The following is a 24,352-nucleotide window of genomic DNA, read 5'->3' on the forward strand; positions in this document are numbered from 1 at the left end:
TCATCTCGTACGTCTCCATTAAATCCCCTCTTAGCCTTCTTCTCTCCAATGAGAACGGACCCAAGTCCCTCAGTCTTTCTTCACGAGGCCTTCGCTCCAGATCAGACAACATCCTGGCAAAACTCCTCTGCACACTTTCCAAAGCTTCCACATCCTTCATCTAATGGGGCGAGCAGAACTGCACACAATATTCCAAGTGAGGCCACACTAGCGTTTTGTACAGTTGTGCAGCACGACATCATGGCTCTAGAACTCAATCCCTCCACCAATAAAACATGATGTGCAATTAAGAAAACCTGGGTGCTATTGCTGCAATTCAGCAAGATCTTAGAATAACGAGTAGTTTTAGTAGACTAGAATAGGGCACAATAGCATTTTAAGTGGCCCAGTCAGACTGAACAATGATGTTTGTGTGCCATATCTTTTCAAACCTACTTCCCTTGGATTAAAGTGAATAGGGACAGGGCCTTTGCCAAGGGAATGGTCAAAGTGAGAACGCTATTGTATTTGAGGACCCAGGCATCAGAGGTCAAGGTTGAAGACATGGTTCAGTAAATCAGGAGCTGCAAAAATAATACATTGATTGGGGGCCAAAGGTTAGTTAACTGGCATTTGGTGTAGACAGTCAATGAATTGGAGAATTGCTTTCTCTATGGATATTTACAGAAAGCAGGGCTGAGGTGTGAAGGAGAATGTGGATACTGGGGGATTAATAAATTAGTCAGATATGGAAAGTTAATCAGTGCAAGAAGGGTACTTTTGAAAATAAAAAATGAAAAGGCATTGGAGGTCAGATGCAAAGTGGGCTCTTGCTATGTTAAACAATCCTAATTTGGCTCCTTGTGGATGCTGGTCCAGCATTTAAAGTTACCTCCAAATGGCAATATCAGCAGTGCCCAGAAGATGCTGCTTGAAAACTTGCTAAAGGATAAAACAGGAAGTTTCACGCTGCAGCTGAATGTACAGCACCTGACCTCAACGGTACTTGATGCACGTATTGAAATATCAAAACTGCAACATTTTAGATTTTTTAACACCCATATCTTTGTGTTGATCAAAAAATCACAATGTTGATTGTTAGCAAACAGATTGAGTATTTTCCTTGAGAAAGGTATCAATGAGTGAAACACATATTCGGTCTACGGCATATCAACAATGTTGCTATTTTGAAGAAAATGAATGAAACAACTACTATTTTCTTGAGCTAAAATTCCTAGTAGCCTTGTTAACATGATCTCTTCACACTGCAAATTATAATTCCTCAGAGGCTGAATATAAACTTTAAGTGCATGTTTCCACTCGTTTTCATACTGCTTAAGCTACAAATATTAACTTGAAGTGTCTGTTTCCCTGCTGCATGACTGACTCAATTTGATGTTATATCTTCAAAATTACTGACCAAATTTGGCAACAAAGCAATAAGATCAGCACCGTCCAAATCACAACCAGGACAAAGCAACAGACTATTAAAAATACAATGGGGCCAAGTCACCTGGGTTTAAAGGATAATTTACAAAGCCGAACATACCCAACACTCTTTTATCTATCCAAAGGGCACAGGCTGTTTTTGACAGAATCATTTAACTTAACAGCAAAAGCAGCAACAATAAGATTGCAAGCTGCAGAAAGTGGAACGTGGGAGTTTTGTGGAAGGAGAAGTTGAGGGAAGAAGGGTAGGATATTTTGCTTTCCAAACTACATCTGCAGATCAGCACAGACTGGAGCAGACCGATGCCGCAGATCTGCAAGTCATGCCAGTGCAATATCACCGGTAAGCAACTGGTTAACAAGTTTCTCTTTTCTATCTTTCTGAATTGTTTGCAAATTAAAGGCTAAATAAGAGAAATATTTTCAGATTGAAAACTGAAGATCAGTAGTAAATTGAAAATTTAATTAAATAAAACAAAACAGACATGTAAAGCCAGGCAACATGTTAGGAACTGGAAGAGCGCCACTAAGACTCATACTGATTACATCTGTAGGAAACGTCGGTTGCTCAAGGAACTTCGGCTCAAAGTTGATGGTCTGCAATCTGGGCTTCAGAAACCGCAACACATCTGGGAAGTGAAGAGCTACCTGGACACTAAATTTCAGGATGTAGTCAATCATTCTCCTTTGATTAACCACCTGGAAAGTGGTCATTGGGCAGGTACATGAGGAAGCAGCTCCGAGTGAGGCAGGTGAAGCGATCCAGGAAGTAGCACTACAGTACCCTCAGACACTGTCCTTGCCCAACATGCTCCAGGTTATTGCTCTTGGATAGAATGAGCAAACTGACCAGTACCATGGTGGTGGAAACCATTCAAATGGGGTTGAATGGGTGGCCAAAAGATGAAATGCAGTCATAATCAGGGACAGTGTAGCTACAGGAACAGACACTGGTCACTGTAGCCAGCATCAAGTGTCCCAAAGATTGTTACCTACTGGTGCTAGGGTTAAAGATCTCTCATTTGTACTGCAGAACAATTCAGAATGGGAGGGGAAGGATTCGGTTGTCTTGGTCCATGTCAGTGACAACTATATTGTGAGAATGAGGAAACAGATTGCATTGGGGGAATACAAGCAGCTGGGTATTAAAATAGAAAGCAGAGACATAAAGGTAAACAAAAGGATTACTATTGAGCCACAGGATCACTAAGATGAACAAGCTAACTACATGGCTCAAAGATTGGTGCAGAAGAAACAGGTTCAGATCCAATGAACAGTGGCGTTAGTACTGGAGAAGAGGGAGCTATTCCACTGGGTTGGGCTTCACTCGTATAATGCTGAGACTAGACTCCTGGCAAATCATTTAAATAAGACAATAGATGGGGCTTTAAACTAACCAGTGGGTGTAGGGCTCAGTTGCAAGCCTACTTTAAGGAGAATGTAGGAGTGCAGGTTCGTGATGAGGCCAATTGTTTCCAAATAATGAAAGGAAGAGACAGAGCATGTGAACGCCATACTGCACTAAAGAATCAAACAAGAGTACAGAATATTGGTAACAAGATAAACTTAAGAGTTTGCATCTGAATGCGCAGAGCAATGGAGTTAATGAGCTAACAGCATAAATAGAGACAAATGGATATGATTTGTTGCCAGTTACTGAGATATGGTTATTGAGAATTGATTTTCCAAGGGTACTAGTCAATGTTTCAGAAGGATAAACAGAAAGGAAAAAGGTGGTGGTGCAGCCTTGTTAGTGAAAGTTGAGATTAGTCTTGTACTGAGAAATGACTTTGGCACTGAAGATCCAGATGTAAAATCAATCTGCCTTATCATATAAAGTAGCAAGGAAATCTAATCTATAGATCCTCAACAGTAGTTCCACAATAGGTACAGAATAAACCAGAACATACTGGGAGCTTGTAACAAAGATACAAAGATTTTAATTTGCACATCAACTGGATTAATCAAACTGGGAAGAGTGATCTTGAGGGAGAGTTCATAAGTGCACTAGAGATTCTTTTACAGCAATATGGGGAACCAACTGGGAAGCAGGTTAATGACATTGGCATGAGAACAGATTCAGCGATAAGTGAATTGGGCAGGAAGATTAAAACGTAGGATTGTTGATGAATAATGGCAGACATTTAAAGAGAATTACCTACACTTGCTCCCAGTTCTTATGTTATTTGATTAATCAATCCAAAATGCTTTCATTTTATTGTTATAAAGAGGGGGAAAGACAGCATTATCACAGGCTACAGGGTCATGGCTTGCTGGATGTCCATAACTCTGCTGTGAGGAGATTGTCAAGCAAAATATAGATGATACAAACTGATCCAGATAAATGGCAGGTTGTCACTGAAGACCAGAATTACTGGAGGCAGAGCTTTTAAAAAGGACATCAGAAGGAGAAAGGAGATTCAGAAAAGTTGGCTGGTTGACCAAGTGCACACTTCCTCAGCAAGGGCCTTCATTTCCAGCCAGTTTGGGAGAGGCTGCCATACCAGAGTTGGGATCCTGATGTTCAACGAAGGTTTGAAGACCAAAGCACAGACCATCAATATGCAAGATGGAAGGCTGTCACAACTCTTAAATAAATAACAGTATAAGAGTGTCTCTTATTTTAGGTCAAATGTTTACCATGAAAACCAATGAGGCAGGTCAGAACCGTGTATAGGGTTGTACCGGAAGTGAGTAACTGGACATATTGAAAAAAATTCAAGTCTGAAATTAGATTATCATTAATATTCTCATATTAAATCTTAAAAACTGTTTTGCTTTGCTTGCGACAACTAAATTAAATAGGAGAAAGACATTATTTGTACCTTTGGATTTGCAGCCGTCTTTTGCTGAGAATTGCATTCTCGATGCCAGTATACTTTGATGAATCGATTATTAAGAACTGCTTCTGTACTTGAGATTGCCCTCTTTGCTTCTTCATGAACAGCAAACTGAATAAGGGCACCCTCTAGATCACCTTGATAAGCAACCTTAACAAAATCAATCAATATATTTAAAATTAATTTGCTTCCTTACAAATCACACTTACAGCAATCAGAAGTCAGTTTTTCCAGCATTCTAAATCAGCAGAACCTTGCATAATCTCAACACTCAAGTACGTAACTTGACTACCTAGGGTGCATCTGTCAACAGTGATTTCTTTCCCTTTTCTGGTTACAACACTAGATGTGGAAGCTGCCCTCTTAATGGACAAATCCCTTGTCCTTTTCCACCGCTCCTGTTTACATTGTGACAAAATCATGCATCAATTAGTAGGCATGGACAGCCCATACTGCAATGCCTTCCAACTTTAAACTGAGGCCAAAAGAGATTGGAGGGTAACAAAATAAAATGTTGGAAGGCTTGCAAAATGGAACTGAAATTATAAGCCACAGCCATCTTTGCTAATTCAAACAGGTATATTGAAGGTCACAGGGCGCCGGGAGGTTGGTCACTCACAGTCTTGGCTAACTGTCTTACAAACAAAGCCACCAACATCTGATTGACTGGTAATTCATCTTATTGATGTTTATGAGATTCTACTATAATATTCCTACAAGTCAACAATCTTCATTATTTTGTGTGGTGTAATAGTGCAAATGGTCTCTTTTTAAGCTGGATATAAAATTGCACTGTTCTAACTGTCGTAACCTGGACACAAAGCTCACTATCACTAAAATGACTCTAAAGACAAGTGCTGAACTCCTGTTGAAATGGTTGTTGTGATGTTCCTCCTTCTGTCACTTCAGTAAATGGTTTTCACCAGTTTAACAAAAAAAATCATTTTTCATGATTGAGGTAGCAAATAAATGAACCTCAAACATATTAAGCTCTCATTAGCTAACAAGAACAATCCATAACCACATTGAATACTGCATGCTATGTTTTAAGTTGCCACATGGTGGAGAATGTTTTTAGCGGCAAGGACAGTACAATGTTACAGAGGCATCTGCTGGCGTTAAACTACTCATTCAGCTAAACAGTTCATTTAACACACACATGCATGCACAAATGTTACATATGTGAGAAGTACTATGCATAATACTTTGGACTGCTTTAAAAGATTGTTCAAAAATTGCCTAGTTTTTCCATTCAGCCTCCGTTTTGGTCTAAACAACTTATTTTGAATTAACTTCATTTTGAGAACAAAGAAGCAACTTCAAAAGTTACTTCCGTGTATATAATGATGCACCATATTATATTCTTAACCAACAGGAGTTCTGTCAATGAGAAATACGGCAGTGTAAGATGCTTTCTAATGACAAACAGCTTTAACAAACACACCTCGTTTTCTACATTTAAGAAAGGGAAAAAACACATTTACCATAAAGTAACTTCAAGGGTCTTCGTGTATTCTGAGACATGGAATTAAAATAACCATGCAAACAAAACCACAATCTGACAACCCAAATAGACTATTTTCCACTTTGAATAATCATCTTTCGGGCTGCTTTTACTTCAATGATGCCAGAAAACACGAGTGTCTGCATTCTGGTCGGTGTAATTTGCTGCAATAAGCAGCATGCAGCCATTGTTAGCAATAAAGATGTTTTTGAAACTTATTTTGTGACAGACAGCTTTTTTAAAATAGCTAACTTTATCATAATAAATCAAGCGTGAATAAAAAAAGTCCAACTTCATTCTAAATGGGCAAAAAGTAAACGAATAGCTATACCAAGACATTATACTCATAAAACTTGAAATGCCATGCTAGGTCTTTGGATTCCTATTTCAAAATGGTCTCAAACACCTTCATTATACAAACCCATTTGACTTGCTCGATGCAAAATACATTTAAGTCACATGGTTCAAAATCACTTAACACTCAATTCATAAAATAAATTAGGAACTGATACCAAAAAGCATTAAATCAACAATACTTCCAAAAAATCTCAGTTAACTTTTTTTTCATAAACTAGGATACAATCACTCTTCAATAGTGTTGTGCAATTCTTGGCCAGCAGCAAGGTGACTCCAACTAAATTAACAGAATTAATGTACTACTTCCTTTTACAAATAGAGCTAATCCATGTGACTTCTGCCAAATTATCTTACTTGTTTATGGCAGGGAAGAATTTAAGGATCTTGAACACAAAATTACTACATGTGGAAACAAGAAGAAAATATATAGCCAGCGTTTATCTCAGAATTGGCAACGGTGTTACAATAAATTGCAGGTTTCTTTGAGGAATGATGGAAAATTGCAGTGGATATATTGTAAACAGATTTCAGGGATGTCTCCTGACAAAATACAATGACCGATTGCTACAGGAAAACATAATGGATTTAGAAATGTGGGACAGATTGCCAAACCAAGTTTAAAAATTGGTTAGAGAAAATGGAAAAAGGTTATGGTTAATATTTCAAGTGTGGTTACCAATGTCTCTCATCGATAAGTTCAGATTTTCAGATTCAAAGGCAGCAGCAATTGCAAGTACAATTATATCAAGAAAGAGATACACAAGGATTAAATGCTCAATTTGGAATTGGTCTCATGATGCGAGGCATTACTCAATTGAACACAAGCACAGTTGCCATATAATAAATATGCTCATAGCACCATCTACAGGCGCAAAACACAGAATGACTTCCTAAAGCTGGCATCATTTCAAGCACTTAGTCAAACCCTGAGAAAATTAATAACCAATACAGGTAAATAAGGTCTCAAAGTTCACTGCAGGAACTTGATGAGTTAGGAAATCCAAGCAGATCAGCAACTGATGATTCACTGGATTTAGAATTCCTGATTCTAAGAAGGTTGTAAGACTATGATACAAAGATTACAGAGACAAGGAGAAAACAGAACGAGACTGGGTCGTGAAGCCCTTTAGACCTTTTTTGCATTCTCACCTGCAGATTTACAATTGTTCCAAATTTGCTGAAGTGCTCATTAAGTTTGCTGATGTTATTTAACTCCTGTGGAACCCTCCGAAGTTCAAGCTTGGTGTTTTCAACCCCGTATTGTGGTTTCTTTTGAAATCCTTGGTTGTTGGCCTTGTTGAAATTTGACCTGTTGATACAGACAGACAGATTATGTTAACCTAAATCGCTATTAAAAATTAACAGCAAAATGCACATTTTGACCCAATCAAGATCTGTGTTAATATTTCCTAAGGCTCAAATGTCTTTGGCAATTAGGTATTCTGCTTGCTTGAATCTCCTAAACTATTTAAAGTAGTGAGTTACCAGAACTACCATTTCAAAACTGATTTGCCAAAACAGTAGAATTTGTGCAGCATTCATTTTACATAGCAGCAGTGGCCTGATTTAAATTTTAAACAATCAATTTTGAAAAATTGCTCCAAGAAATGAATTCCATTGTTAACATACACTGAGGAATCCACTTCAATAAAGCATTCAACTTGAGAACTAGTCTTGGCTCAAAATGGATTGAAAATTCTAACATGTAGATGCGCTTCACAGATTGTCATGAATATTTCGAAAGCAAGAATCACATCACAAGATTGCAGAGTAATGGAAACAAAGAAACAAAACTAACCACAATATTCCATCACAAATGGTTTGAGACAATTACTATCCCAATGTAAATTCACAGGTCCTGTGTTTCTAAGGGCCACATTGTTTGAAACAAGGCATATTAACTTGATGATAAATGAGTGATTGCAAGTTATACGTCATAGAATCCCTACAGTGTGGAAACAGGCCTTTTGGCCCAACAAGTCCACACCGAGCCTCACAGCATCTCACCCAGACCCATCCCCTTATAACCCACCTAATCTACACATCCCTGAACACGACGGGCAATTTAGCATGGCCAATCCACCTAACTTGCACATTCAGTATGTAGGAGGAAACTGGAACACCCAGAGGAAACCCACGTAGACATGCAGAGAATATGTAAACTTCACACAGACAGTTGCCCGAGGTTGGAATCAAACCTGGGTCCCTGGCGCTGTGAGGCAGCAGTGCTAATCACTGAGCCACCATGCCACCCCACATTAAGACAATATTACTGAAACGCTCCTAAATAAATAATTAACACAAATAACACATTGGTACATTCAGCATTTATGATCCTGAGATCTCTTGTCAGTCTAAAAATGAAGTCAACATGGTGGAGAAATGAAGACTAATTGCACAAAGTTCCAAACAGATACTGGCAGAATCTTAAAACCGAACACACCATGCTCTCATAATCCCTGTTCTTCTGCAGTCAGGAAGATTCTAACATCTGTGGGTAACAATTACCCAACTTAATTTACCTCCATGTCTCAACACTTTACTGACAATATGACAGAACATGACCCTTTTGCTCAAAAGGGTCATGAATCGTTGGAATGTTCTATCCCAGAGCATTACAGAATGTACTGTGTACTACTGACTATATTTAAGACTTTTGCTGCCTTACGGAATCTAGAGCCGCAAGTTCACTGTATTTCACATATTCCCTTTCACATATTTTCATTCCATATAAGGCAAATTACTCTTTCAACAATATTTTTAAAAATGGTGGAAACAAAGGAAAGAACATTCTTGTTTTACTTTAGCCTGCAAATTCTCTACTTACTTCAGGTTACTGCTTTTAGATTTTGAAAACAAGCTATGGAGCTCAATCCCCATTTGTTCATTTCCAAGAGGGATTGTTCAGTGGGCAATATCTATCACTTTGGCAGATACTCCCCCACCACGTGTCAGGATACTTATAGAACTATAGCACAAATATCAGCGTATAATGTAATTGAATTAGACCAACTAATTCATCAGAGTGGCTCAGCAGTTGCATGAAATGGTTCGACCATCAGGAAAAGGTGACATATTTTCATTTTTAAAAAAAGAAAATTCAAAGTTCAGTCACAAGTTTGAAATAAAGTATTTAATGGAAAAATATAGTGAGGCCAAGTTTATTCAAAAAACAAAACATTAGAGTTAGCAATAAACTATGTCAAACAATTGAAATTTATGAACAGGTTAATGGCTTCTACACCTTCTTTTAAAAAAATGTTGCACCTAAAAATGTGGAACTGTTCTCAGTAGTTAAAGATAATAACTAAGAAAAAAGTGAGGCTCAAAAAAATTTATTATACAAAATAAAATGGATATGCCAGAGAGTGTCAAACTCTTAATGCACAACCACTTATTTCACCAGATAAACCTTAAGGAAATTTTACACTGTTACCCCAACTTATTGAAAAGATCAGTGACAGGAAGTTTACAAAGTGCATTTTGCAATACCAAGAAAACTACTAAGGGGGTAACAAAATGCAAGAAAAAAAACTGAAAACCAAAGTTTACTTGTCAAACCAGGACCTCTTTGCAGGCACTCCTTCAGCAGAAGCCCCAATTGTACGTTTCCTGGACTCAGAATCCACCACTATTCTCATGTTGTTGTTGTTGCTAATAGGTTTTTCGGTTTTCACAGTAATATTTACAGCTAGAATGTGAACAGATAGAAGAAAGTTTCAAGACCAGAACATAATTCATTGAAAACTTATGCAATATGCCACCAAGTCTTTTTCATGATTTAGATATAGAAAGGTTTCAGATGCATGGGAGGTGGTCATTAAAGATGGTAACTTGTGTTTATGTCATCTTTAAATACACAAAAAAACTCAAAGCACTTCAAAGAGTGTACTCAGATACAAAGAGATATTGAACTGAAGGAAAGCTGAAGGAGGATCAGGAGAGTAGGTTGTATTAAGCAACTTAAAGGAAGAAAAGGAGATAGTAGAATGGAGAAGTTTAGAAATAAAATTCCAAAGCTGAGGCCATGGCCAGAAATGGTGGGGTAAAGGCAGAACTGAGAAAACTGAACTGGCTTGAATAGGACTGATACAGAGTACACACGAGAGCTACCAAGCTAGTGGAACTTACCAAGATGGGGAGGAAACAAAACATGATAGGTCTGAATGCAAAAAAAGTCTTAAAAGGTGGTTCGGGGGAAGCATGAGCCAATTTATGTTCACAAGTATAAAGTGATGAGTGTGATGAAAGGTACATCATTTATGTATAAATACCATTTTTGGAATGTAAATTTCAAAACAGAGGCAGATGAGTGCTATTTGCTTCTTTGTAGCATTTTCTTTAAAAAAAAAGGTCGAATATTCCAGCATTCACATACTAATGAGTATATCCAGCATTTCAGAAAACAGATAACTACAGATCCCTGTGGTGTACATGGAAATATGTTCATAATTCTGGGTTTAAAGAGGTAGGATAAGAGATGCAAGGCCGTTATTTTTTCAACTCAGAAGAATCGAGGATTGTCTTTAGTTTTAATTCAATTCAGAAAGCAGAGTGGAGTGCAGACCTAAATTTAGTTTCTCTTCAAAGAGTACTTCTTTCGGCTGTTTAGGGGACCTGAGTTATCGCAGCAAAAGGGTTTAGTTTGTAAAACTTCCAAACCAGCAAGTTTGGTTAGAAATTTACAATTCTTAGAACTGACAAAGATCAAACTCTTACATGTGGAAAAGTTTATGCCGGCTCACTTAGAAAGAAATTACTGAATTGTCTCCACAATCCAAGGCAAGAAAACGTCAACAATCAGTTAAGTAATACATTAAGAAAAGTTGAGACTGGTGTGTAACTTCTCTGGAATTATGCCTGTGTAAGTGTGAGGAAACAGGTTGAACTTTGATTGCATGCAACTTTTGATTGCTAACTATTCACTATATTTAGATTGTTGGATCTGTTTTTTTTGTACACTAAACTCCTGTTGTTAAAGGAAATCTCTAGCCTTGTAAGAAGCCACAACTTTAATTAAAAAAAGCATATGATCTATCAAGTCGCTTTTCATCCTGGAATTAGAAGGGTCAATTAGTACCACCAGCTGGTATCATAATATGGCAAGAAGAATTTGCCACACATTAGAAAACAGGTGGATGTTAAGGATGTTAAGTTAGTCCCGAGGTTGCGAACAGATTCACTCGAATAGGATCACAAATTGATTTGAAAGAGAAAACTGTAAATATAAAATGGCTATTTGTATATGTAAAGAAACATTCACATGTTGGGTCTTTAAAATGAATAATAATACAGCATGTATCGATCTTGTTCATAAGAATGAGCATTCACAGCTCAGGCATTTGTAAATTGGAGACCATCTGTCCTAAAATAATCTACCTAATAATTGGAAGGATATGCAGTACAAAGCTCAACAAGCCATCAACGAGGATGCCATTATTAGGGTCGAGCTTTGACCAGTGATTGTACTAAATTAGGTAAAGGAACAAAGGCAAATGCTGCTTATTACACACCACTAAGCTGGGCAAATAGGATAAAAACACGTCAACACTGGAGCAGCCAGAGCTGATGGAGATTTACAGCTGCAGGTTACCAACATGCACATAAAAAAATGAAAATTGAGGTTATAAGTCCTTAAGAAACAGCGGATCATTGAGAAATAGGAAAGGGACCAAGGGTAAACATTTGTCTCCAGACAGTGCAGGGAAAAAAAACCTTGGCCAAATATATTTAAACTGCAAGTCATTTAATGTATGCAGAGTCCCAACGAAGTCTCATTCTGTTGGACGATGAGGCAATAACTTAAAGGAAGTGCAAGGCAGAAACGGGGAGGTAGTTTGCAAGGACAGAGGGCACAAAAGGTATTTTAAGATCAATGTGAGAAACTTTTACAATTAATCAGTTTAGTGGGAAAGGAGTCATGCAGACAGAAGTGGGTCTCATGGACAAGCTCAGCTCAGATGGCATTTAGGAGACAGCTAAGAAGGATGCTCATGGTTAGCGCACTTGGGAAAGTGGAAGGGGATATGACGTAGAGGTTGCTAAACAGAGAGTCTTCATGGCATTGAGTACAAAAGCAAGCAACTTACAGTGAACCTCAACGACACCATCGGTTTGCCCTCAAACAGAGTATTGAATAAATTCTGAACACAATGCTGCAGGAAAGTTGTGCAAGAATTGGATAAAAGGAGGAAAGGATTTCAGACAATGTCTCAGAGGTGAGAGATTTCAATTCTGAAGATAAATTGTGAAAGCTGGGTCAGCACCCTCTTCGGAAAAAAAGGAGCTTGAGAAGACTTGTCAATACGTTCTAAATCATGAGGGATCTAGGTACAGTAAATAGAATAACTGTTCCAATTAGTAGAAGAGTTAACATCAGAGGACATCTATTTGAAGTGAACAACAAAAGCAGCAGAGATAATCCAGGGAAAATCTTTACTCAACTAGCAGTTAGAATGGGACCACATCAAGCAGAGTTGAGCAAATTCAATTGTGACTTGGAAAAGAAATTAGCTGAAGATGACATTTGTCTGTGGGTATGATGAAGTGGCAGTGGGACTAAACAAGCTGCTCTCAAACAAACACAAGTGATGAGAGATAGTAGGGAAGACAAGGACTAGGAGCCAAAAAGATGGTAATGATGAGTGGTGTGAGAGTCAGCGTTCCACGTGGAGAGAGAAATGAAGGGAAGACGAAAGAGAAGGAAACTTCAGTTAGCACACTGATGTGATGGCTGCCATCACAAAAGAAAATGATTTGTTTTATGTAGAGAATGAGACAAGAAAGCAGAGAGGAGGGAGGCTAATACAGTGAGAAACTCAGCCTCGGGGTAAGGGTATTTAGGATAGAGCAATAACTTGAGTTAAGAGTCAAGCTACTGCATGGAACAAGACAAGGTACATGAGGAGCAGTTACTAAAGAAATAGAGGTAAGACAACAAAGTGTGATTTGATGTTGATAAAACCACACAATAGAACCTTGGGCAACAAAGGTAGTACGTGAAGTCACACAGGCAGGTTGTCACTACTCTCAAGCACAAACAACTAAAATGCATTACATTACAAGAACTCAAGTACCAGTATTGTAGGGTATATGATTTTTATGATTCTGCCTAAGGAGAGCAGATTTTTAGATCTAATTCCTACAGTACCTCGTGGTGGCAGATCCATATCTCCAGATGTAAGTCCAATTAAATTAGGTCTTTGGCTGTGTACCCTGTGTCTGTAAACAGGTCTTGAAGTACTGGTTATACTTGGTGCTTCAGGATTATATCCATCAGTTTCATAGGTTTCTACAGTCAAAAACAAACAAGTGTCCAAGCCTCATTACTCTGTAGAGATATTCAGTTGTAACCAAACCCGCAATTATGTAACATGTTTAATTTAAGGAACACGCCAAGTCATTACGAAGATGGGGGGGTATAAAGTAAGGCAAGAAATGGATACTGAGGTGTGCTTACGTTAGGAGAGGTAATTAAAAAGTACATCTGCACAAGTGGTAAGGAATTGTAAGTGAACAGGGAAAAGTTCCACAGAGTTGGGCTGGGGCAAGTAAATTGCTGCCACAAACGCCGAGGACTGAATATACAGAAACAGAGTCTGGAAAGGATACATTAGAAAAGACAGCTCTGGTGAAATAAAGTTCAGAAGTTACAAAAACAGGGAAAACTAGAATGGGATGCTTGGAAGGGAAAGGTAATCTGTTACAATCAGCAAGAACACTTCAGACATAACACTAATTTCACTTATAAATTCTCCTGATTCTTGTTAGCTGATACTGGTCAATGAATAGGCACATCTTCGGGGAAGACCCAAATTTAAATTAGGTGTAGGTCTCTCCATCAGCATAAATCTGAATGAGATTCAGATGAATGACTATTTTCTTCTAACCTCGTGATGACACAAAACAAATCCTTGGCATTAACAGAGTATGCATGCGTATGTTTGTGTAATGAGTACACACTGTAATAAGATAGGTGTAAAATATGAAGATAATTTAGAGTTGGGGTTCAAGTTTTTGTTAAAAAGTATATTTTTAGGAGAGAAAAATAAAAATTCTTCCACTGGTACAGCTAAAGATGATAAGCAACAGTCACAGTCTTTTGGCAATCTGTGGGCAGGGAGAGCATTTGCCATTGCTTTTCGGCACAAAGTACCAATTAAAGTTTACAATAAATCAACAGTCAGCATATTTTTTGGAACAGCACCTCCCACCCTCCCACCAAGTCAAATTGCATGCAATGATATGCTGAATACTTGCAAACTTAAATATTCAAATTATTCTTCCTTTCTAACTTTTGGCATTAAACAATTTAATTGTGCTCTCAGAATCTTATGTTACAAAATTCAAGCATTACTGGCCTCCCTCAGTTATCTCTTATTTCAACTCTTATATGTCTTGAAAATCCAAGCTTACACTCACCATGCAATCGACTAAAGTTTTAACCATGATATCTATGCATAGCACAGATCAATTCAAATAAACATCACAAAATATTAATACCCTAGCCATCATGACAGCATTGAGATACTCCAAATTCCCAAATACAAGAAAATAGACAAGTCACCTGGCAGGCTGTGGTCACTTTTATAACAGTGATCAGTTTAACAAGAAGCAAAATGTTCAAGCTTGCAGAATGAATTCCAATAAAAGTCTAACTGTAATAATACCTCTTTAATTATCTTGTATCTTGCAAAGAGTCAATAAATATTGTATCCTATGCCAAAGGAGTGATCAATTTACCAAGTATATTCAACCATACCCTTTTCTACATATCATATACTGGATATGGATGGTAACAAACATTGATCTCATTCTCCTGAGTTTGATTACCTTTCTATCTGGAGTGATAAGAATTCCACATTCTACTCACAGCTATTACTGCACATGACCCACTACAAATGTATATGCTGTCATATCTCTGACCACAAATTTCTGGTGCATTCTCTAAGGTCCAGTTCTGATCACTGGGCAAACCTCCAACAGGTACAGATTCAGCTCTCCTATGTTCAGATTTCCATCCCTTTGGCTATCTTCATGACTGGAACATTAAGGAATTTCTTACTTCTTTAGTCCATGTTTATACATTACATCATAAAACATTCCCCTGGTCTCAATGACAGTTGAAACAAGCTTCCTCAAACCTTAATTCAGGTCAACAACCTCAAATGCATCATTTGAAATATAAAACAAATAAACAGAATGTCTTATTAACATTGGCCTTAAAAAAAAGTCTTTGACAGATAATTATTCTACCTGCTGTATATGGAGGAGGCTGTGGTGCAGGAGGCTGGTGATGAATTACAGATGTGACAACAGGAGGCACTGAGCTAGTAATTGAGCTTGGGGGTGCATCCAATCCAGGAGGTTGAAGTGGTGGTAAAGGTGGTGGGGGACCTACTAAAAGCAAAATGACAAATTTAAAATGCCAAGTCTTCTTCAAGTCTGCAAACCAGCAGTTTTTAGAAACAAAATACTGCAACAAAACACTGAGATCAAACCTAATTCCCATCAAGTTTCAAAGGAAAAAAGCAAACCTGTTATTTATATAGCACCCTTACAGGCTCGCATTGTTCCTCTAGCACTACATAACCAGTGATGTGATCATTGTTGAAGGCAAACAGAGCAACCAAATTTCATACCTTTATTCATTGATGGGATGAGGGTGTTACTGGCCAGGCAGCATTTATTACCCATCCCTAATTACCCAGAGAGCAGTTCAGAGTCAACCACGTTGCGTGGGTCTAGAGTCACATATAGGCCAGGCCAGGCCAGGTAAGGATGGCCATTTCCTTCCCTAAAGGACATTAGTGAACCGGATGGGTTTTTCCTGACAATGGACACTGAATTCACAGTCATCATTAGATTCTTAATTCCAGATACTTATTGAATTCAAATTCCATCTGCTATTGAAAAGTAATTGATAACCACTTGATAGCAGAAAAACACACAAATCTTTTACCCGCACTTAGGCAGGCAGAAAAAGAGCTTGAGATTAACCTTTCACTTGAAGCATAGGGGCACCAACAGGCTAGCATTCCCTCATTGTGTTTTACTTAAGATAATGCACTTGTTCAGGAGTGGGACTTGAACTCACGAAATTAAAACTCAGCCACTAGCGTGATACCACTGAGTCAAGGCTGAAATACTGAAGCAGCAATATTTCTGTTAAGCAGTTATATAGATAGCACATTTTACACAACAGATTCTGGTTGAAATTCAGTATCTTCGAGACCAAATTAAAAATACATCTTGGCCAATGTGGGTCCTTTTTTGAAAGAGGAAAAAAAAATTGAAGTCACAGGTCATCCAAAGGAGTGATGCATTTATGGTGAACCTAGCCATGCCTTCAGTAGCATGGAGACAACTGAGGGTTACTTTTCTTAAAGACATGAAAGGGCTATGATTTGAGTGGGATGCGCACCTGCTTTCTCTACTAGACAACAATCTTAGTCTTATCAATTGCACTGACATTGCAAATTGTGAAAGAATTCAACTCTTTTGTATTCTGTCTGTAAAACAATCTCACTCCACAGCCAAAACGTATCAGCTCTTTTAAAGAATAATGCTGCTGAAGGCTTTTGTCACCTCCATCTACTATGTCCAAGTGGCCATTCGTGTGTGGAAGCCTTGACAAAATAGTCAATGGGTTAATAAAGTGAAAAGTGCTTTAAAATTGTGTCTGATCTTGTCTCAACTGCCATTTATGCATACAGTTAGCAAATGAGCCTGAACTGTCAATTTGTTTTTCTGCTCCTACCGTCAAGGATTCTGAGGTTGATTTTAATGCAACTATGTCAGCAGAGATCAGCCAACCTAATTACTGTCCATCAGAAGAAATTCTAATGTCATAGTTTAAAATATCTGCAAGCAACTCAGCACAATTAGGATAAAGACACAACTTCGAATTTAGAAAGGAACTAGTTCAAAAATTGCGGAAGTGTAACCTTCTAAAGTACATGCAATAATTTTAACAAGGTGGGAGCACACTGAAATATGCCAGTACAATTGTTCTTGCAGACAACATCTCTAAAACATAAATAAAAGCCGAAAGAATTGTGGATGTTGTATATCAGAAACAAAATGAGAACGTATTTCATTTTTCACATGGGGATCCGCAGCCCTCCAGACTCAATACCAAGTTCAATAATTTTGGGGCCTGAACTCTCCCAGGTCCTTGTCCCCAACCACACACACAGGCCTTGTTATCACAGCCTGCCATTACACACTACTTACATCAGCCACCAACAGTCTCCATTTACAGCTGTTCACCTTCCTAGTCAGATCATTATCCACTCCTTTCTCTGTCCAAATGTTCTTCTCTTTCTTTTGAGCTCTATGCCCACCTATCATTTATTCCAGACCTCCACTGCATTCCCCCCCCCCCCCCCCCTCCCCACCCCCATCCCCATCTTCTGCAAATAACAGACATTTTCCTAGCTCCCGTCAGTTCTCAGGAAGGGTTACCAGGCCAGAAACGTTAACTCTGATTTCTGTTCACAGATGCTACTAGACCTGCCAAGCTATTCCAGCAACTTCCATTTTTGTTTCATCTCTAATACATGTTGGACAAGAGCTTAATACCCACAATATATGGTGAATAAGAGTTCTGTACTTATTTTAACATTTTTCGAAACTCAAGCATGAATGGAAAGCTCATACTTTACCTGCAACAGGAGGCAGAGTGGGTGGTAATGGTCCAGGTGGAGGGACTGGAGGCCTGAGATTAACAGGTGGAGGAGCCAGAATGGGTGGTGGAGGAGGCAGGGGGGCAGGATTTGGTCCCTCAACTACTGAAGACTGTGAGGGGAAAGGCAGCATGCCTGGAAGATTCACATCTTCTACCACTACTGGATCACTTCCGTGGTCAAACGGACACATGTCACCTCTCATACAGAAGCCCTTTTCTGAAACACACAAAGTAAGGTGGCATAAAGCAAATAGAATCAACATATCAAATCAAATTTTTGCGCCAATCTGGAATACATATTCAACAATACAATACAGTAACAGCCTTTTAATGGGACACCACCACCACGTGCGCTCCCCACTGTTGTGAGTGAAACATTTCCTTTATCCAGCCATTCTTGTTAAGCAACCACAACAAAATGGGGGGAATGAATTGATGGCTGTCAAGTGCAGCATTTCACTGAATAATGCCATTAACTAGCATATACCGTATTTCCACACTGCTTTAGTTCACATTTCCTCCACAAACTTATTCTTGTTTTAATCTCAGGACGTCAAATTGAGTTAGCAGCATTGTTACAGCATTTAAATTTGGCATTTAAGTGGGGTGACAATCTTTTTAACACTGCAACAATTCTGCATTACCATCGTAGTCTCGACACCGCTTCTTTGGAAGTGGCCCCCTTCCATATGAACTATGATCAATCTGGTCCTCATGGTACTCTGACCAACTCTCTGTAGTTGTGTTGCCATGGTGAGCTGGTGCGATGACTGTGATTGCACTACTCAGAGTGGGAACAGGATAATGGCCAGATGTTAAGTTTGCCACAGTATTGGGAGTGTAGCCACTTTCTGACGATTCTGTCCTGTCAAGGTCATACTTGGACTTCCCTGAATCCCGCTCTGAAAGAACAAAGGAATCAATATTATTGTGAAGGAGTTAGAACATTAATTTTTACAAAACACTACAAACCAAAGTAACAGAAATGTCTATATTTGAGATTTTAATTTAAAAATATTGTTGCACTTGTATTTATCAAAAATTAAACTATGCAACAGTATAAACAACAGCGAGCATTTTTCATTAAGTTGACAGTTTTAATGAACTTTCCGGAAGTGCCATTTGCACCAAAAACACTAATCTCATTACACAATAATAAATATGTTCTAAAATGAACAAAGTTGGTTGTACCAAGTCACTTGGCAGCAGGAATTTGAATATCATTTGAAAAAGACATTTTGCCAAAGCTCTTCATCTTGCACTGAACAGAACAAATGCAGCAATATCAAATTTTAAACGATCACAAAACAAAAGGAGTTGATCGGCAAGTTAACTCTGGTCGTTAGGTTGTTGCCATGGAGAACATGTATGAAATATACACTCTTGACACTTCCTGGTCATTCATAAAGCGTGCAAGGCTTCAACATATGTCTTTTCGTAGAGATTGGATCCCAACGAGTGAATGGAGCTCACTTGCCAACCAATTGGAACCCTTTTTCCTCTGGCATAAATTGTTATCATTTGCAACTGGCATTCCTGCATTTGTTCTGATGGGTGTAAGATGCAAGGCTTCAGTAATATGCCTCTCTTTTCAGCAATCCACCTATGGAACTAATTGCTGAACATTAACTACTGAATGCCAGTCAGCCAAAATAACGCGGGCTGATGAACGAAAGTAGAGAACAAAAAGCAAGATAAAATGTGAACTGAGAAATTTTTGCATCTAACATCGGCTGAATACTGTTGCCAATGACAAACAATTTTTTTTAACCGGCTTCTTTAGCCTTCAAATTCACCGAAGTCAATTCTCAAAATTTGTTTCTCTCAGCTGTTAAATGTATCATCACTGCTTTATCATGCATCTCTTTTTAATTGTTCAGTTAAGACTCTGAACAGATCTTTTAGACAATCAACAGGAGTATAATGACTAAATGGTCTCCACCTGAGCTCCATCATTCTTTGAATCTACTTGAAACGACATCCCTTTCATCTTAAGATTTACGCCACATCAAGCACTCACCTCAAATAAGTATCACAATGGAAAAGTATAGTTCATGTTTCAACTAGTGAACTCAGAAGTCCATCTTTTTCATTGAACTAATTTTCAATTTTTGTACAAAATAATTTTGATAGCAGAAGAGCATGTGTTAAGTTAGTAAGAAATGCACCAGCTGTAATTTTACGCACGTAATATGACTGCAATCAGTGGGACATCAGCAAATCTACACCATGTTCATAACACAGAATGCTAAGACCTGTTGCATTTAAAACTGCATGGTCAACATAGAAGAAAAAAGTTTGCAAGATATTTCAAGGGAGAATTGACAACAAACCTTAATAACACATGACTAAATGCTTGGGCAAGATGCTTGCTTTAAAGAGTTTTAGGGAGGAAATAGAAGAATTTAAGACCAAGGCAGCTGAAAGGCACAGTCACCAATGATGCAGCAGTAACAATGTAGGGTACACTAGAATTAGTGAATTGCAGAGACCTTGGAGGATTGCTGGGCTGAAGAAAATTAGGAATGACAAAGGGTAAGGTAATGGAGGGATTGGAATAGAAGGGTGAAACCTGGAAAACTGAGGCCAGTGGAGGTCAGGGAACACAAGTGTGATTTGAATTTGATTTAAGTTTGGTTATTCGCAACAGGTTTTTGAACAAGTGCAAGTTTATGTTGCACCGCAGGTCCCTCCTGCACTAAAAGCATATTTACATTGAGAAAAAGACACACAGTCACTTTAAAATATTTCTGCAGCTTGTGACGTAATTTTGCACCATTTATCAAAATATCATGAAGAAGTGATAATGATTTTGAAAACCACATAGTCTTTTGTACAATATTTTTAAGTTAAAAATTTTAGGCCTTGCCACAGCAAGTAATTAAATGAATTTGAATTTTTAAATAAAATTAATAACACATTATAGAGGTCTAAAATGAAGATCCTCAACATGTTGGGTTATCATCAATACCTGCCTGCAGTCACCTCGCTGAAAACGAGCTTGCTTATTCTTCTACACTATAAGCATCTCATCAACTGACCTGGATTACACTGTATCAGGGGTTATAAAGAACAAACTTACATTCTGCCCTTCTACAAATGCACAATGCTGCCAAGCTATTGAATAAAAGTTTCAAGCTGAGAAAGCAAATAATTTCACAATAAGATCGCTAGAAATTATGGGCAGGTTTCAATAAAAGCAAATGTTTTGTATACATTTACATGGAAAACAACTACTTACTGCTCAAACTCATTATGAAAAGGCCATTGAGGATGCTCACTTTCTTTAAAAAGAAACCATGTGTAACCAAAGAGAATATACTCATCCAATTAAAAGCACGGTATGCTTACTCAATAAACCAAGTCCAATAAGATTCAGTTTTCATTTCAATTGAATACTCAAAAGCCAAGGACTACCCTACAGTATTCCTTTAAGTGTTCACAGACTTAATCATATATCATATCATTCAGGGCCACAAGTTAGCAGAAAATACTGACCCAGGGTCATTTTTAAATACAAAGCTCAAGACTTATTTACATCTGAAGAAAACTACCTCTGCTTCTACTCCTGCTTCTGCTCCTGTCCCTGTTTCTTTCCTTACTCCAACTGCGACTCCGACTTCTACTGTAGCTTCGGCTTCTTCCTCTTCTTCTGTTGTATCTGTCCCTGTATGAATCTCTCCTTGATGGATATCGGTCGTACTCCCTTTTACGAGAACGATCGTTTTTTCTGTCATCGCGGTTTCTAAAAGTTAACAGAAACTGTAACATTACTGAATAATAATCTGACTGCTCCCCTGGCCTCAACTAAAAGCTATGCGCTCATTCGGCAACTATTCGAATCTAGCCGATTATGCACTTTCCTAATCCAGCTAGACTAACATTCTTCTTGCTGAATAGAAACTCCATGCAGGTTTCAGAACGACACTCTGATAGGCTATTTCAAGGTTCATTTATTATATGACACACCTAATCAGTAAAACAAAGTATTCTCACTGTTTGTCATCCCAGATTTTTTAGCATCCAAGATTTGACAGAATGGTAACATATTAATTTTCCCTCAGATTCACTAATTCAGTTCTAAGGTAAATGTGTCATGTGTGCTGACTCACAGGCAGCAAAATGCCTCCAAGTTCAGCCAAGGTAGCAACAGCCACATTATTACTGGACTAAACGTAATTTGGCTTTTGGAGGGATGGATGAGATAAAGGGAATAACGTTGGGAGAATAAGACAGGGATTCGTGTCCCAGCTTAGGATTCACTTCTTCAGATAATACCATGGATGCCATCAGTCTTGGATTTTCGGCTGAGGTAAAGTTTGACACTTCTATTTATACATTAACAATAGCAAGACGTACACTCCTCTGTAGTTGAGACACAGTGTTGTGTATTTCCAATATTTTCTGTTTGTATTCCTGGGCTTGAGCAAGAGCCTTTTTTATAGCCAAAGAGTAGCCCCAGATATTTTAAAAGCTTCATATGATTTGAAGCATTTAATTTGTGTAAAAAGAAACCATTTGTATAGACATCCTGTCTGGAAACAAGGAGTTTGCAACACAATTGGGACCAATGAAATCATAACTACAAATCAGTACATTACAGAAGACGGTGAAGAAAACAGATTGATAAATTAACAAGTAAAAAATAACACTGCCCTCAATTTCAAATATTAGAAAATGAACTCAGCCCCAACCTTTCCAAAGTCCCTGCCACTGTAAGCACATAGCTCGGAAAAGGCATACATGGGTGTTGGGTACACACAAAGGAACAAGTTATCCTTTGAACAAAGGGTTATTATCATACTTGTGGTTAATCAAGTATGACTTCCACACAAACATAAAAACAAAAATAATTGGCAAAAACCAAAACTGGGTACATTGTGAGCATAGGAGAATTCATTTTGGGGAATAAGGAAATGGTAGAGAAAGTGAAAAAATACTTCGCTGTATCTTTACAGACAAAAATACTATAAACATCTCAGAAGTAATGAGAATTAGGAGGCAATTAACTGCAGGGTATCAATTAAGTTCCTTCTTTTTAAAAAAGCTCCAAACAAAAAAGCAATGAGAATTAGTATATCAATCTTCTAGACACGATGATCACCTCAGCGTGTAGAACAAAGTAACTGCAGAGATTGATGAGGACCAGTTCATGTACTTTCAAAAATACAGTAGAATGGGACCTGTAAATCAAACGGTAGCAAATATTCGCTCAGTTTGAAATAAGGAGAGATAAATAAAATGAAGATCCACTTACATGTACTATGTGGAATGTTATAGTTCCAAGTCTGCAGAATGCAAAAAGCTAGGTAGAAAAAGAGTGGAGGGGTAGCTGCAATGACTCTTCAAGGGAATTCGGTGAGGCTTCGTGAGTGGACAAGAAGTTGGCAAATGGAAAATAGCGAGACATGTGTTTTTGTCTGTTTGCTTGGAAAAACAGAATTATGAAGTGTTTCATAAATGTGAAGAGACTAAGACGTGTTAAACTTCAGAGGGGCTTGGATGCCCTTGTTTAAATCACTGCGAGCACAGAAAGCAATGATAACAGAACATGAGTAAAGAAGTAAAGAGATCTTAGAGCAATTACACAGAGTCAAAGTGGATCACACCTGGGGTACTCTGCACAGTTCAGATCTCCATTTCTAGGAAAACATGCTTACAATGAGGATTGCAATAAACTTTCAATGAACTCTTCCACAAAATTGAGGTTGTCTTATGAGGAAAGATTAAACAGACTGGACGAGAGGTGATCTCAGGCAAACAAATAAAATGCTTACAGCGATCAACAAGTTAACTACAGGAAGAATGTCTCCCCAAGGGATTGTCTCGAACAGGGCTAGAGTCTCAGGAAAAAGTGCAGGCCATTTAGCAGAAAGAAGAAATATCTTCAGAGGTTGGTGAATCCTTGGAAATCCGTTAGCATAGCTGCCTCAACAGCAAGGACCCAGGTTTGATTCCAGACTGTTGACTGCCTGTGTGGAGTTTGCACATTCTCCCAGGTCTGCATGAGTTTCTGCTGGACGCTCCAGTTTCCGCCTTTGGTTCAAAGGCATGCAAATTAGGTGATTTGGCCATGGTAAATGCAGTATTACAGGGATAGGTTGGGGAGCTGGGTCTTCATGGGATGAAAACTCAATGTGCAATACAGCCTCTTTCCACACAGTACAGATTCTATGATTTTATAATTCAGAGGGCTGTTGAGACTCAGCTGTTGACTACAAAGAGACTGGCACATTTCTACATATTAAAAACATCAAAGTACATAGGGGTACTGCAGGAACATGGGGTGTCGTAAGTCAGAATGTAGTAGTCCTGAAAGGCAAAGTGGAATCCAAGGACTGCACAGCCTACTCCTGCTCCTATTTCACAGATTCCCTACAGTGTGGAAACAGACCATTCGGCCCAACAAGTCCACACTGCCCCTCCGAAGACCATCCAACCCAGACCAATTCCCCTACCCCTGCTTTCCCATATCTAACCCATCTAACCTAAACATCCCTGGACACTACGAGCAATTTTAGCACGACCAATCCA

General features: G+C 38.4%; 1 protein-coding gene across 8 annotated transcripts in view; it reads right to left on the reverse strand.

The window, feature by feature from the left end:
- Positions 1-24,352, reverse strand: part of rbm26 (RNA binding motif protein 26) — an 89,633-nt gene that overhangs the window by 48,396 nt on the left and 16,885 nt on the right. For 6 of the 8 annotated variants that reach the window (XM_048532699.2, XM_059646512.1, XM_059646511.1 and 3 more), the window contains exons 5-12: positions 21,373-21,563; positions 18,463-18,720; positions 17,796-18,035; positions 15,385-15,528; positions 13,280-13,420; positions 9,682-9,820; positions 7,279-7,438; positions 4,254-4,418 (exon numbers count right to left, since the gene is read on the reverse strand). In XM_048532699.2, the coding sequence (XP_048388656.1) occupies positions 4,254-4,418; positions 7,279-7,438; positions 9,682-9,820; positions 13,280-13,420; positions 15,385-15,528; positions 17,796-18,035; positions 18,463-18,720; positions 21,373-21,563 (1,438 nt within the window). The remainder of the gene's footprint in view (positions 1-4,253; positions 4,419-7,278; positions 7,439-9,681; positions 9,821-13,279; positions 13,421-15,384; positions 15,529-17,795; positions 18,036-18,462; positions 18,721-21,372; positions 21,564-24,352) is intronic. The other 2 variants (XM_059646513.1, XM_059646514.1) reach the window with 2 other exon arrangements.

This window comes from Stegostoma tigrinum, chromosome 6, assembly GCF_030684315.1.
Source record: "Stegostoma tigrinum isolate sSteTig4 chromosome 6, sSteTig4.hap1, whole genome shotgun sequence".
Taxonomy (NCBI): Eukaryota; Metazoa; Chordata; class Chondrichthyes; order Orectolobiformes; family Stegostomatidae; genus Stegostoma; species Stegostoma tigrinum.